Source organism: Diabrotica virgifera, chromosome 8, assembly GCF_917563875.1.
Source record: "Diabrotica virgifera virgifera chromosome 8, PGI_DIABVI_V3a".
In the NCBI taxonomy this organism is placed as follows: Eukaryota; Metazoa; Arthropoda; class Insecta; order Coleoptera; family Chrysomelidae; genus Diabrotica; species Diabrotica virgifera.
The window spans coordinates 64,158,232-64,173,255 of record NC_065450.1 but is presented as its reverse complement, the minus strand read 5'-3'; the positions used below and the strand labels follow the sequence as shown (position 1 = coordinate 64,173,255).

The 15,024-nt window shown below is 34.7% G+C and overlaps 1 protein-coding gene across 2 annotated transcripts in view; it reads right to left on the bottom strand.

The window, feature by feature from the left end:
• Positions 1-8,785: 8,785 nt before the first annotated feature.
• Positions 8,786-15,024, bottom strand: part of LOC126890610 (beta-1,3-glucan-binding protein-like) — a 35,562-nt gene continuing 29,323 nt past the window's right edge. For both annotated transcript variants that reach the window (XM_050659690.1, XM_050659692.1), the window contains exon 4: positions 8,786-9,429. In XM_050659690.1, coding sequence (XP_050515647.1) covers positions 8,819-9,429 — 611 coding nt within the window. In that variant the 3' untranslated portion in view covers positions 8,786-8,818. The remainder of the gene's footprint in view (positions 9,430-15,024) is intronic.

The window sequence follows — 15,024 nt, the reverse complement described above, 5'->3', positions numbered from 1 at the left end:
ACAGGTTGTACTGTATATCTAGGCTACAAAAACTGGCAATAACGACCACTTTTCTATATCGGCCAATAGTTCTTTCATTTTAGTGGCCGTTAGTGACAGGTTTGACTGTATTTCATTAACGTAAAGTTAACGCAAGTTAATATTTTATTGAATTATTTTGCTATTTGATCTCGTAATTGGTATAATGTGTCCAATATAAGCGTTCATAAAACGTCCGTATTTCGTCCAGTATGGACGTCCAAAGGACGTCCATATTTATTCCTTCCGAAGGACGTCCAACGTCGGACGTCCACATTTATTCCTTCCGAAGGACGTCCAACGTCGGACGTCCAAAGGACGTCCATTTTTATTCCGTCCGAAGGACGTCCAACGTCGGACGTCCAAAGGACGTCCATATTTATTCCTTCCGAAGGACGTCCAACGTCGGACGTCCAAAGGACGTCCATTTTTATTCCGTCCGAAGGACGTCCAACGTCGGACGTCCAAAGGACGTCCATATTTATTCCTTCCGAAGGACGTCCAACATGGGACGTCCAAAGGACGTCCATTTATAGTCCATGGACGTTAGGACCAAAAATGGACCTATTTTGGACGTCCATTGGACGTCGTGTGCTATTAGGGATGTGAGTGCGAGTAAGATGCACAATGGACAGCCTAAGTCTTGACGTCACAAAATTGGGAGGAGCTTATATTTGGCTCCAAACAATTCTGTTTATAATGTTAAACACTCATAAGGAATTCTTAATTTATTGTTTACGTGGTTTGTGTGACAAAATAAGACTTATCAATTAGGTATTTAGTTAAAGAAACGTGCCAATTAAGAGATTTTTATTCGTTTTTGCCCAGGTGAGTTAATTTAATGCAATGATTAGAATGTAAACAGTTTTGAGGTTATGTTTATTTTCAATCACTAAGGAATAAAAACCACCTGAGCAAAAACGAATAAAAATCTCTTAATTAACACGTTTCTTTAACGAAATACCTAAATGAAGTCTTATTTTGCCACACATAGCACATAAAAGAAAAATTCCTTATGACCATTTAAGGTTACAAACAAAATTGTTTGGAGCCAATATAAGCTCCTCCCAATTTTGTGACATTTGTGACGTCAGACTTAGGCTGTCCATCTCTCGCACTCAGCATTTACAGCCCCGCACACGTGCATGGCGCTTAGTATTAATACTTAAAAATAACAGCTTAGTAATAAAATAATGACAAAAATTTCTTCAGGATCTTATAGGGGGGGCTTCAAACTTTGATTTAGTCATATATTGACTTTCATAATAATAACTTTTAACCGAGTTATTAAGCCTTGAAAATCGCCATTTTTCGTTTTTTTCAATTTTAAATTGCTTATAAGTCGAAAACGATCAACTTTAGAGAAAAATTATAAGAGACCTTCTTTGTCCAGAATGGTCCAAAAAATTAAAGAAAAAATTGTTCGGGCCAAAAATATTGATTCTTGCAATTTGATTAAAAAAAAATTGTTAAAAAAAAATTGGCCCACTTTTCACTTGGGCGACTTCTTGAACCTTATTCTGGGATGTCTCACGAATGTGATTATGCAAAAAAATCTCATGGGAATATTTTTCCCTTCGAACCCGCCGTTTTGGCCTTGTCTAAAATTGACTGTCTACAAAACACTAGTAAGACCAGTGCTAACATGGTTCAGAAACTTGGTCACTTACACAGAATGACCAAGAACTGCTCAAACGTTTTGAGCGAAAAATACTAAGAATATATGGAGGGATAAAAGAACAAGGTTTGTGGCGCAGGCGTTACAACTTTGAGTTGTATAGAAGTTTTGGAGAACCTGGCGGTGTAAAGTTCATTAAGGTAGCACGCCTTAGATGTATAGGTTATGTAATCAGAAGAGAAGAAGATGCCATAATCAGAAAAGTTTTGACCGAAGAGGGCCGATAGAACAACGAGCAAGAGGAAGACCGAGATGACTTGTGCCCGTATTTATAGTCCAGTCTCAAGACGTCATCGAGTCTCGAGACCGACCTTGAATGAAATTTGTGTTTAGTTTACACACAAATTTTAATCAAGGTCGGTCTTGAGACAACTATAAATACGGGCATTAGACAGAGCTTAGAAAATGATTTAAAATCTATGGGAATTAGAGCGTGGAAAAGAGTTACTAGAGACAGTGTTGAATATGGAGGATTGTTCTGAAGAAGGCTGGCTCATAAAGAGCTGTAACGCCACTGATGATGATCTCTATCTCTCTATCTAATTAGCCTTCTTCGGTCCATCTTTGGACATAGGCCTCCCCAATCCTTTTCCATTCTTCTCTGTCTGTCGCTACAGTTATCCACCTAGAGCCCACGTGCTTCTTGACATCATCTGCCCATCTCATTTGTGGTCTTCCTCTGCTTCGTTTATATTGCCACGGTCTCCAATTTATGAGAATTTTGTTCCATCGGTCTTCCTTTTGTCTTATAGTGTGTCCGGCAAATCTCCATTTCAACTTTGCAACTTCTTGTCTAACATCCCTAACTTTGGTTTTCTCTCTTATCCACTCGTTTCTCTTTTTATCCAATAGTTTTATGTGCAACATTTGCCTTTCCATTGCTCTTTGCGTCTTTATGATCTTGTCCATGTTTGCTTTTGTAAACGTCCACGTTTGGGAACCGTAAGTGAGAACAGGGAGTACGCATTGATTGTATACCTTGGTCTTAAGATGTGGATATCTTTTGTTTTTAGGGATGTAGCTTAGTTTTCCAAATGCCGCCCATGCCAGTCTAACTCGTCTTTTGATCTCTGCTGTTTGGTTTTCCTTGTTAAGTTTTATAATCTGACCCAGATATATATAATCATGAACTTGTTCTATTTCATCTTGTCCGATCCTCATTGTGATGTCCTCATCTGTATTTGTTATGATTTTGGTCTTGCTGTAATTCATATTAAGGCCTATCTTTCCGGCTTCTATGTCCAGTTCTTTCATCATTTCAAATAATTCTTCTTTTTTATCGGTTATCAATACGATGTCATCGGCGTACCTTAGATGGTTCAATCGTTGTCCACAAATTTTTATACCTTTTTCTTCCCATTCTAATCTTTTAAAGATATCTTCCAGAACCTGATTGAAAAGTTTCGGTGATATTGTGTCACCCTGTCTTACGCCTCTATTTATTTGAATTGATTGTGTTCCTTCGTATACTTTAATTGTTGTTGTGGCATCTTTATATATATTGGCTATTAGGTCTGTATATCTGTGGTCAATTCTGCTGTTAATCAAAGAACTTTTCACTGCCCAATGTTCGACACTGTCAAAAGCCTTTTCGAAATCTATGAACGCTACATATAGAGGGATGTTGTATTCATTTGCTCGTTCTATAAGGATTTTCATACTTAATAAATGATCACTTGTGCTAAATCCCTTTCTAAAACCAGCTTGTTCTTTCGATTGGTATCCGTCGAATTTTGTCGTCAATCTGTTGGTTAAAATTTTTGTTAGGAGTTTATACATTACATTGAGGAGTGTTATAGGACGGTAGTTTTTTATATCTGCTTTGTCCCCTTTCTTGTGTAAGATAATGGTTACGGATTCCTTCCAGTTGTTTGGGATTCTTTTTTCTTTTAATATTTTGTTAAAAAGGGAATAGAGAGTATTAATTACCACTTTTCCACCATATTTCAGCATCTCTGTAGTTATTCCATCTTTTCCAGGCGATTTGTTGTTTTTCATTTCTTTCAATGCCTTCTTTATTTCTGATTTGCTTATTTCTGGCTGTAATTCTGAATTGACATTTTTTATTTTCGACTTAAGTTGGGTTTTTATTTCTTCTGATGGTTCCTTTTTTGTTTTATATAACTCTGAGTAGAAATGCTGATGATGATATTATAAGTTATTTCAGTAATGTGCTTATATATTGTAAAGGCCAGAGATGCGGGATGCAGCCAGAAAGCAGTTTCTTAACGAAAAGTCTTGGATTTAAAATATTGTATATTATTTTTATTTCAGTTATTTTAATTGTTTTAATTGTAGTAAACTTTGTATCTAGGGCTTTTCGTCTTCCTCCTTTTACGAGAGATGTCTCTGTTTTGCGTCTCAAAGGTGGAATCCTTGCTTCACGGTGATTTCCATTAAATATGCAGGCTGTTGTGCTGTTGATATTTGGTTTAGAGTTGTGACTGTGACTGCATAGCTCCACCGAGGACGCATGAGATGCAGAAATAGCTATCTGGAGATGGTGGTCCAACTCTGAATCAAATAAAAACAGAAACTGCCTTTTCCTTCCTTATTTCAGTAACTTCATCAGTGCAACGACACATACTTGGTTGATCTTAAGCAAAATTTTACCCTTGTCCAGAGGATAATTAATAGCTTCCAGTACCTACTATAATATTTCAATCTGATTGAGAGCTATAATTAATCGATATGTTTTATCGCTTATATATGTTTTCTCCATTACTTCGTATAGTTTGGTTATCAGTACATAGTACATTATTGTGTAAATTATATAAACCATATCCAAATTCCAAATAGATATCAGGGAACAACATAAAATTGCAGTGAAGACTAAATTTTACTGTCGCATTAGTTCTCTTCTTCTTTTTGTGTAGACATGACTTTGTTTGTTTTTCAAATTGCCCCCAGTAAGTTCTTCCATCGTTTTGGTCTCTCGCCGTCTTTACCACTTTATTTGTTGTCATTCAGCTTATATATGATCCTTTCATTCTACTCTCCTAGGTATTAAGTATCCGGTTCTTAATGTTCTCCACCTTGCTTCTCCGTCGTATCTATATCTGTACTTCTTACTCTGTCCTGAGTGTCTTACCATCATTTTTTAAGGAATTTTATCTTTGCTATTTCTAGCAATATTTTTGTTCTCTCTATGTCAGGCCGTGTTGCTGCCGTGTATGTCATTATTGGTCTGATGACTGTTTTGTAAATTCTGCCTTTCACTTCTTTTCAGATGTGTTTATTTCTGCATATTGTTTCATTCAGGCAACCTGCAGCTCTGTTTGCTTTATTCACCTGATCTTCCACTTCTGTTTCGAGCTTCCCGTAGCTAGATAGTGTGATGCCTAGATATTTATAAACACCATCACTTTGTTCTATTATCTGATCCTCCAGCTGTAATCTACATCTTAGTACATTTTCCGTTATAATCGTTATATTAAATTGGTGCAGCATACGTGTCAATCATCTTCACTTGAGATTGGTATTGCATAGTAGAATATTTTAAGTTGTCTTTCCCTTTAGTATCCTTTTAGTTCTTACTTTGTTTATTAGGTATTTCTTCAGTGATAAAATTGAAGAATAGAGGACTCAGGGAATCCTCTGTCTTATCTCATTGCCAGCTTCAATTGGGTCAGTTAGTTTTACCAAAGAATACCCCAACCAACAAGAAGCGAAAGCATCGACTATTTCACGATCCAAATTTCTTTGCGCATGTGCGATCCATCCATTCTCCAACCGATATTTCTGTCCCCTGAACATCAAAGGAGCCGACAATTGCTTTCGCTTCTTGTTGGTTGGGGTATTCTTTGGTTCTACTTTTACTTTTATTGTATTGTCGTGATAAAACATTTTCGATCGTTTTGATTATTCCTAGAGGTATCTTTTTACTTATATTAAGTAGATAACGTCCTTTAATTTGACCGTATCAAATGCCTTCTCAAGGCCCATGATACTACGACAACCAGAGATAAAGCCACGCGCATGAATAAGCCTGTCTCTCTCTCTTCTACGCCTACGTCACTGACCGACAAACGCCAGGCCAAATGTTCGATTTTTAACTTGGGTTTGTTATTTTTATGCAGTTTGCGAAAGTTTTCGGAAATCATGAAGCTATATTTTCGGGATAAATTTCTTAAATATAATTAGAAATAGTCATTACTGCCCTTTCAGCATGGTATTATTGATACTATTAAATCTTTGCGACTACTCTTTCTAGATTTAAAAAAAGATTTCAACATCAATTATATAACAACATATAATTTAAATCAATATTGTTTACAAGGACTATATTCTCAATAATACGTGCGATTGGAGGTTTACATGATCATCCGTCTCCTTTGCAATTTAAATACCGTCTTCGTAATTTTATTATGTGTCGGAACGATGAAGTTATTTTACTCTCAGCTAATGTAAGTAACCTTAGAATCTTGATTGTTACAACAATGGCGTAGTCGATTCAGTAATGATAACCTAACCACTATTTAGTCAATTAAATCTTCCAGTAACTTCAGAAAGTGAAAACTATCAAACAGGTTTTGAAATGGAAGAGTTGTATCATGATGGACTAGAAAATTTAGCTGGTTTCATAGCTTTCAAGCTACGACATGAAGAGAGTTTGGGCAGTTCTACAAATAGTAACACTTCTTCCTCGTGGGTAAATCATCTCTTAAGGCCCCGTCTCACCATCAAATAATTGACAGTTATTTGATCAAACTTGACAGTCAAACTTGACTAGTGACACAAACTATACATACTAACTGTCACTTTGTGTCACTAACTGTCAAGTTTGATCAAATAACTGTCAATTATTTGATGGTGAGACGGGGCCTTTAGAAGGGGGTTTGGTGAAGCCTTTAGAAATATTACTTACGAACTGTCGTGAACTAGAAAATATTTTTGCCCATTCAATGGGGACACTATTAAAGTTGGCATCAAAAATTATCAAAAATCTTTATTGGAAAGATCAGTTCATGTTAAAATATCTGGTGATGTGAAAAAACTATTTTTTAGATATCGGATGTATTTTCGAATGCGAGTTTTGAACCAAAAGTTGAAAGAATAGTCTAGAATATAAAAAAAAAATGCAAAAATCGAATGTAAAATGAATCAAATGTAATATTGTTTTTGTTTTGTTTTTTTTTTGTTTTTTTTTTGTTTTGTTTTTTTTTTGGGCCGAGGGATGTGCTCTTTTTCTAGTCGGCGTAAAGCTAAGCGGGAAAAGAACTAATCTCAGGGGATGAGTTTTGCTTGGAGAGTCTTAGGACTTTGCACCTCCCTAAACCATCCCAAGACCGCTGGGTACTCCCAACATTGATTGGGGGTGTGTAATCTTTGATTGCACCCTTCTTGTGGTCGCCCTGTTGAAACTAAACTTAGCGGATCTAGACTACATAGATAGTCGATAAACAATCCGTGCGGTAATATGCAGATAGATAAGGTTATACCTGCAGAATAGGATAGAATATCAACTCTAGTTAAAGCAACAATCAAAGCAAGAGTAGATGGAGGCTGTCCACAACGAGGAGTTCTGTCACCTCTACTTTGAGCAACCTTGTTAGATGATCTCAAAAATCTCTCCACAGAAGACTTTTTTGTCTAGGATACACTGACGATATATCATTCGTCATCAGGGGCAGGTTTGCTCAGCTGGTGTCTGGGAGAATGTAAGCAGCCCCAAATATTGTTGACGACCGGTGTAAATAAGAGATACTGATAGTCAATGCTCAGAAAACAAATCGCCAACTGCACCCAAAGGACAGCACTAGAAGGCTTAAAACTACCGGTGCTGGGAGGAACAGAGATTTAATTTGCCAAAAAAACAAAATACCTTGGGGATTATATTGATCATAGTCTGAAATGGAATACTCACATCCTGAAAACCACACAGAAAGCTACTATGTCCTTGGGCAAATGTAGAAGAATGTACGGTGAGAATTGGGGCTTATTGGACCTTTTAAAAAGGGCCAGACTAAAGAATGTCATCTAGAATTAGAGGACCACAATAGATCTGAAAAGGTAGCAGTGGAATAGGCTAAACGGCCACCTCTTTAAATCCATCTAAATCTATCTACTTAATTTTGTTTTTGTAATTTTATTACTTTTTTGAAACTTTGGTTTTTTTATTAGTTGTTAATAAAGCATCTTTTATTTGACGCGGTTTGTTTAAAGTTTTCTGCATGTCAAGAAACCTGTTAAATTTTTGCAGTGAAAAAACTATTACGTTTTTTAGTACAGTACCTAATATTGCATTATTTTACTGGTTTGATTATAATATTTCATCAAAGTATAAATTAAACAGTGTAACATAACAGACTAATGGCAATTTCAGTTATTTAATAACACGAGAATGTATAAAACCGTATAAAACTCTATGCTTTCCCGTAAGTCTCCGTACAAGTTTGTCGGGCGCGACGTCATGCGCGCACCGGTTAAAAGTTGTTCTCGAAGTGGCTTTATCTCTGGTTGTCGTAGTATCATGCTTAAGGCCCATGAAGCATATATGCCGGTTCGTTGTATTGTAATGATTTCTCTTGAACTTGCCTCATTATAAAAATAGCATCAGTGCATGATCTTCTCGACCTAAAACCTTGTTCTTCTGCTAAAGTTATAATTTAATTTCATTTAGTTTATTTGTTATTATTTTGGTTGTTTTTAGTGTTGTGTTTAATAAATTAATTCATCTGTAATTCACCGGGTCCAGTTTGTTTCAGTTTTTTGAAGAGAGGTATTAGGACGCTTGATCTGCATTCTCGTGGGATTTTGTTTTGTTCTTTTATTTTTTTGGATTAGTTTGTTTTATTAGTTATTTGGTCAGATTGGGTCTTCCATACTTTAGGAGTTCTTTCTGTATTCTCTCTCCTGGTGAGTTTCTAATTTTAAATATTCTTAATACTTCCTTTACAACTCCCTCCTCATAGTGTTCATTTCTTCGTTCGTCGTTACTTCGGGTGTTGGTGGTTCAATATCGTCACCTTTAGCCAATGGGGATCGAAAGTGGCATACCCACGTTTCCCTCTGAATGTAGCATTAGTTGGAGAAACTATACGAAACCAGAATAAAGTGTCCTCATAAAACAGGAGTAAATAAACAATATTTCGAAATTTATTTTATTATTAAATAATCATATTATATAGCCCATACTTTGACATAATCAACTTGTAAATGCGAATCTTCAGTTCCAATATTCCATGTAGGAAGCCACTGTTCTCTACCTTCCCAGAAGTTAGTGGCAGCATTAGGTGATGTGTTCGACCAAGGTTTACCTCTTGGACTATTGTTAGCATTATCAGGAAAATAGTTGACACCACCTACAGCTAAGTTAATAACGATGTAGAATTCTTGATCAAAAGGAGCCATCTTTGAGTTTCGTTTCCACGGGTTGTCCAAGCCTGATGAAGATAATTCACCCAACTCCCAAAATCCTCCTCCCGGTGGCGTTACTCTTCCAATCTCCTCATCGTCAATCGCAAATTTAATGTAGTCGGGAGTCCATTCTACCTGGTAGTTATGGAAAGCTTTGTCGTAGCCAGTTTCCAAGTTTTCTTCAAAATGTGTGCGTGCGTATTGATTGTAGTTAGGATTTGGTCCCCAATGAAGGGTGCTTCCAATTTGTTGGACGCCGATGTTTACCCCGGAAGGATTGGTTAGTTGTCTGTTGCCTCTACTCTCCATGATGTCTATTTCTCCAGACGCGGGCCAAGTAGAGTATTGGTTATATCTTGGTAGCAACCAGATTGCTAAAACAAAAAATTATTTATGTGTGAAAACACTTTTTTAAATTAATTTAAAACAATAAAATAAAAATTTTATTTTTAATTCAGTTGCAATGCGAAGGCAAAACAATCCTACTTTTCAATTAGAATACGGAGCGCAGTCCAGTCCCTTGAATCGCGATTTTCGGCTCTTATTGGAGCCTCATATAGAAGTTTTCTCATTTAGCCTAATTGAAAAGTAGGATTGTTTTGCCTTCGCATTGCAACTGAATTAAAAATAAAAAAAAATTTCAGCAGGGAGAGCAGCATATGTGCCTCCTGATGAGAGACTAATAAGTTTCGAAACCGGTAGAGGTGCTTGCAGCACTCTCTGATTGGACTGGAATATGGTTCGGCTGTATTTTCGTTTTGCAACGAAATTGAAAATGGTTATTCATTTTTGATTTACATTTACTCTGTGTGGAGTATGAAGGGAACCAGTCTCGTTGGAACTTTACCGCGCTGAGCAGATGTGACGTGAATTGTAAATTGTAGAATTCCCTCATCTTTCTTAGTCTCAGCATCCGTATGGCTTGCAAATTGTAGAAGTCTCGGAGGTGTAACCAGAGAAGGTTCCCATTGTTTTCATTCTGGTGGGATATGTTATATGCCATTAGAGTGAAAACTTAGTCTTTTGCTAGCAGTTGCCGCTAGGGCATCTATGCCATTTCGTTCGTTGCAATTCGGGACTGCACGCTGGGGTTTGTTTTGGTTGGATCAGGGAGAGCAGCATATGTGCCTCCTGATGAGAGACTAATAAGTTTCGAAACCGGTAGAGGTGCTTGCAGCACTCTCTGATTGGACTGGAATATGGTTCGGCTGTATTTTCGTTTTGCAACGAAATTGAAAATGGTTATTCATTTTTGATTTACATTTACTCTGTGTGGAGTATGAAGGGAACCAGTCTCGTTGGAACTTTACCGCGCTGAGCAGATGTGACGTGAATTGTAAATTGTAGAATTCCCTCATCTTCCTTAGTCTCAGCATCCGTATGGCTTGCAAATTGTAGAAGCCTCGGAGGTGTAACCAGAGAAGGTTCCCATTGTTTTCATTCTGGTGGGATATGTTATATGCCATTAGAGTGAAAACTTAGTCTTTTGCTAGCAGTTGCCGCTAGGGCATCTATGCCATTTCGTTCGTTGCAATTCGGGACTGCACGCTGGGGTTTGTTTTGGTTAGATCAGGGAGAGCAGCATATGTGCCTCCTGATGAGAGACTAATAAGTTTCGAAACCGGTAGAGGTGCTTGCAGCACTCTCTGATTGGACTGGAATATGGTTCGGCTGTATTTTCGTTTTACAACAAAATTGAAAATGGTTATTCATTTTTAAAAAAAAATTTATTTTATTTTTATATTGGTCTTTACTCCTTCGAGTAACTGGGTCCATTTTCTGTTGGAATTTACCAGCTGAACAGACGGGGTCGTGAATTGCAAGTTTTTTGAATTCCCTCTTGTCTTCTTCGCTTCAGCATCCATTTGGCTTGCAAATTTTAGAAGCCTTGGAGGTGTTACCAAGGAAATGGACCAATAAGTTTTCGATTTAAAAATCTTTTAGTAATATTTTAATATTTTCTAAATATTATTAATAATGCTATTAGGATTGAAAACTTCATCTTATAATTTAAAACAGCTCATAATTTTGATAGTAGACAGTCACATGAATTGGTAATAATAAAAAAAGAAGACGCCAAGCACTGCAAAAATCTAGAATGGTCACCTAGTTGGACTAGATGATATTTTTAAAAAGTATCGACAATGTTAGGAAAATATTAAAAAGTTGGCTAACAATTATGTTTAATAAAATTACTTGCATGAAACAAATAATAAAGGACACCAGACCTCCCGATATTTGCTTCTCTGCGAGGTGACATATCTCAAAATTAAAATATGTTTTCTATAATCCATTGTGATTTATGCCCCTTATACGCTGTGAGCTCGTACGTAGAGGGGATATTTATAAATTCGCGAGCGCCAGTAGTGGCAAGTCTGTAAACGTTTACCGGAAATTTGACATAAATGTCAAAGTGATTAATTTAAAATTAAAATTAAAAACATTAATTATAAAAAATATTAGTTGGTCAAAGCTGTGGTATATATTTTTACCTTAAATATACTTACGTTTTAAATACGGAATTTAAGTTTTTTTAATGTTCCGTAATATGTAATTATAATTTAATCTAAAAATCTTAGCGCCATCTACACGATAATTGTGAAAGTATCCGAAGTAAGAAATTCATATTTTATCAATAGAACGTCAAAATGATTAGCAAAATCTTAAAAAAATCGATTACAATTTAATTACTTTTTTGCGTTGTAAATGTTAAGCGATAACAATTAAATAATAAATTTAAAAATTACCGGTGAAAGTTGAATTAGTAATCCGCTAGGAGCGCCACCAGCGAAGCTCAGAGCGTATAGTCCAAATAATGAAGCTTAAAATAGGACAAAACCTCGCAATTTTTACAGAATGGATCGATTTGCTTGAAAATTTGAGAATAAGTAGTGGATAGTTCAAAGATCAAAATCTATATCAAAAAATGGTCTATACATTGTTTTGATCAGATTGATAGTTTTCGATTTATACCTTTTGAAAAAATAAACAAAACCGTTTTTTTTTAAATTTTCTTTAAGACCAATAGTCATCGAGCTATACTTTATTATATGTTGGTTCTTCTTCATCAAATGCTAAATATTGTAGTTTCAAAGTCAAAAGAAGGAAAACTATGCATTTATAGGACAACTTGTTTAAACTAATTTAAAGTACTTAAAAATATGTATCTCCAAAAATAAAAAAAAGTCTCTAGCTCAAAAATTAAGTGACTTATAATGAAAAGAATGCCAGTCCCCATTTTTTCAGCGAAAAAGTGATCGCAAGCAACCCATTAATCACCATCCTAATTAAAATTAGTCATTAACCTTATTTGGTCTTCTTTATTTATGTATTATCATTGATTAATAACTACATGGTATTATTAATGGGTTCTAGAAGTTTGTTAGAATAACGAATTTTGTAGTTTGGAAAAAAATGGTCTTTTCTTCAGAATAGCAAGATTAGCATCAGAGATACGAAAAAATGTTTAAATATAAAATTGTAGCTTATTTAATTCCCAAGAAAACAGTTTACAGAAATTTTGTCTACGGCAAAAATTGAGTGAGCTATTGACAATTAAAACTTGTAATAACATACAAAAACCACCTTTACCAACCCTTTCAAAGTCACCTCTTTTTGCGACTGAGGATTTTAAAATAATTTAATATTAATAGATAGATCTTACAAAAGCCTACAAAATTATTTTGTACCAAACTTTCTAGGATAAAAAATTAAAAAGTTACGGTTAAAAAATCAATATATTTTTTTGAAAAAAAAAAGGAGAAATAAAATTCGAAGCATAATAATGTAGCGGTGTTTTTAGTCATTGGGCTTATAGGCTATTGATTATATTCAAAATAAGATAGCTAAAAGGAACTAGGTACAACGTTAACGGGGTTTTATTATTTCATGTGGTCAATGGACATCTATATATGAAAAAACCACAGAGTGCTACCATTTAAAGGGGTGCGTTTTTGAGAAATGGGTGAATTGGTCCCTGGGCACAAGTTACATTAGGGTGAGTTCTATGCACTTTTGGTACAAACATATCTACATAAAAATTGTTCCTGGTTAAATTTTCTATCTAAATATCACTTTTTAAAGTCAATGATACTTTTTTTTACAAAAATATATTCAAAAGAAAAAGCACAAAGAAACCCAAAAGAAAGAAATTTTATTTTTTGTCCCATAACTTTTGTCCACGAGGATATAGGTATAGACATTGCTTTACAGGAAAAAAACCTACATATTTTTTCTTTAAAATTTTGTTTAGTAGAGGTAATTAGGATTTATATTTTTCGAAATATGATTTTTCAAAGTTCGCCACTCACAGCAATTTTGGGCAATTTTCCTTGTTATTTCGCAAATATTGCTCTGTAACTTTTTTCTACGTAACTGTAGGTATATGCAATGGTACATTTAACAGGAATATAAATCAATTACCTTTAAAATGGTCTACTGTATAACATTGTACGACTTTTTTAAAGCGATTATGGTTTTTCAACCTTTTATACTTTTAACGATATTTTATAATATAATATAAAAATAAAATAATATTATTGTACATTATATTATGTAATATTATATTATATATTATATAATACCTAATATAAAAAAATATTATTTTTTATATTTTTTTACGATTATCTTTTAAATTTCTCATTATAACTTTTTTTTCTTGTACATGAATATATTATATATTGCTCAATAAAGAGGGCTTACTTTCTGTTCTTTAAAATGATGTATCATCTAATGGAAACCGAGTGATTGTTTGATATTTTTTTACCTAACCTGTATTATTTAAAATTATTTCTTTTACAAAAACTACATAAACATTAGTCTTAGAAAACATCACTTTAGTTAAAATTATTTAAACGTTGACATTTAAAAAATTTTCAAAATCAAAGTCCATCTCTTCGTTAGCATATCTTCCTCTGACACCTCAGTTAAGAGTTCCCACAATTAGTACCCATGCACATGCACCCTTTGCAGAATATTGAACAACTAATTCCTATCTTCCTACAACCGCAGTTTTTTGTACATCCTTTGGTACATTTACATGCTATTTTTTCAAGCAAAGCTTGTGGTGCAGGAGCTTTGACACTAAATATTGGAATTAATCCATATTTTGAAGTTTGCCCGGCCGAGTCAATTGGATCCAAAGTATTATCTATAAAAATAAGATTTAATCATAACACTCAATCACATAAAAAAGTTATAATGAAGAATTTAAAAAATAATGAAAAAGTTATAATGATAGTGTGTTTTTTCCTCAAAGTTTGGAACACCCTGTGGAATATTCTAGCGTATATAAAATATTGAAATTAAAACTCAGCTAGAACCTTAGGTTATCTTAACATTTTGCTTTTTGATTCATTCGCTTATGTTGGATAATAAAAAAGTTAGGTACCTTAACAACTAGCAACGTTTTTCATCAATACAGGGTGTTTCTAAATAAGTGCGACAAACTTTAAGGGGTAATTCTCCATGAAAAATAATGACTGTTTGCTTTATAAACATATCTCCGCAAATGCTTCGTTTCCGAGATACTGGATGTTGAATTTTTTCGTACAAACTGACGATTTATTTATTGCTCTAAAACCGGTTGTGATATGCAAATCAAATTTAGTGGGTATTAAGAGGTAGTTATTGTGCATTTTTTGACGTACAACTAAGAATTTTACATTCACCATTGGCGTGCATACGGGTCATATTACCCGGTCATATTACCCGTATGCACGCCAATGGTGAATATAAAATTCTTAATTGTATGCTAAAAAATGCCCAGTAACTACCTCTTAAAACTTACCAAATTTCATTTGCATATCTCAACCGGTTTTAGAGCAATAAATAAATCGTCAGTTTGTAGGAAAAATTCAACATCCAGTATCTCGGAAACGAAGCATTTGCGGACATATGTTTATAGAGCAAACAGTCATTATTTTTCATGGAGAATTACCCCTTAAAGTTTGTCGCACTTATTTAGAAAC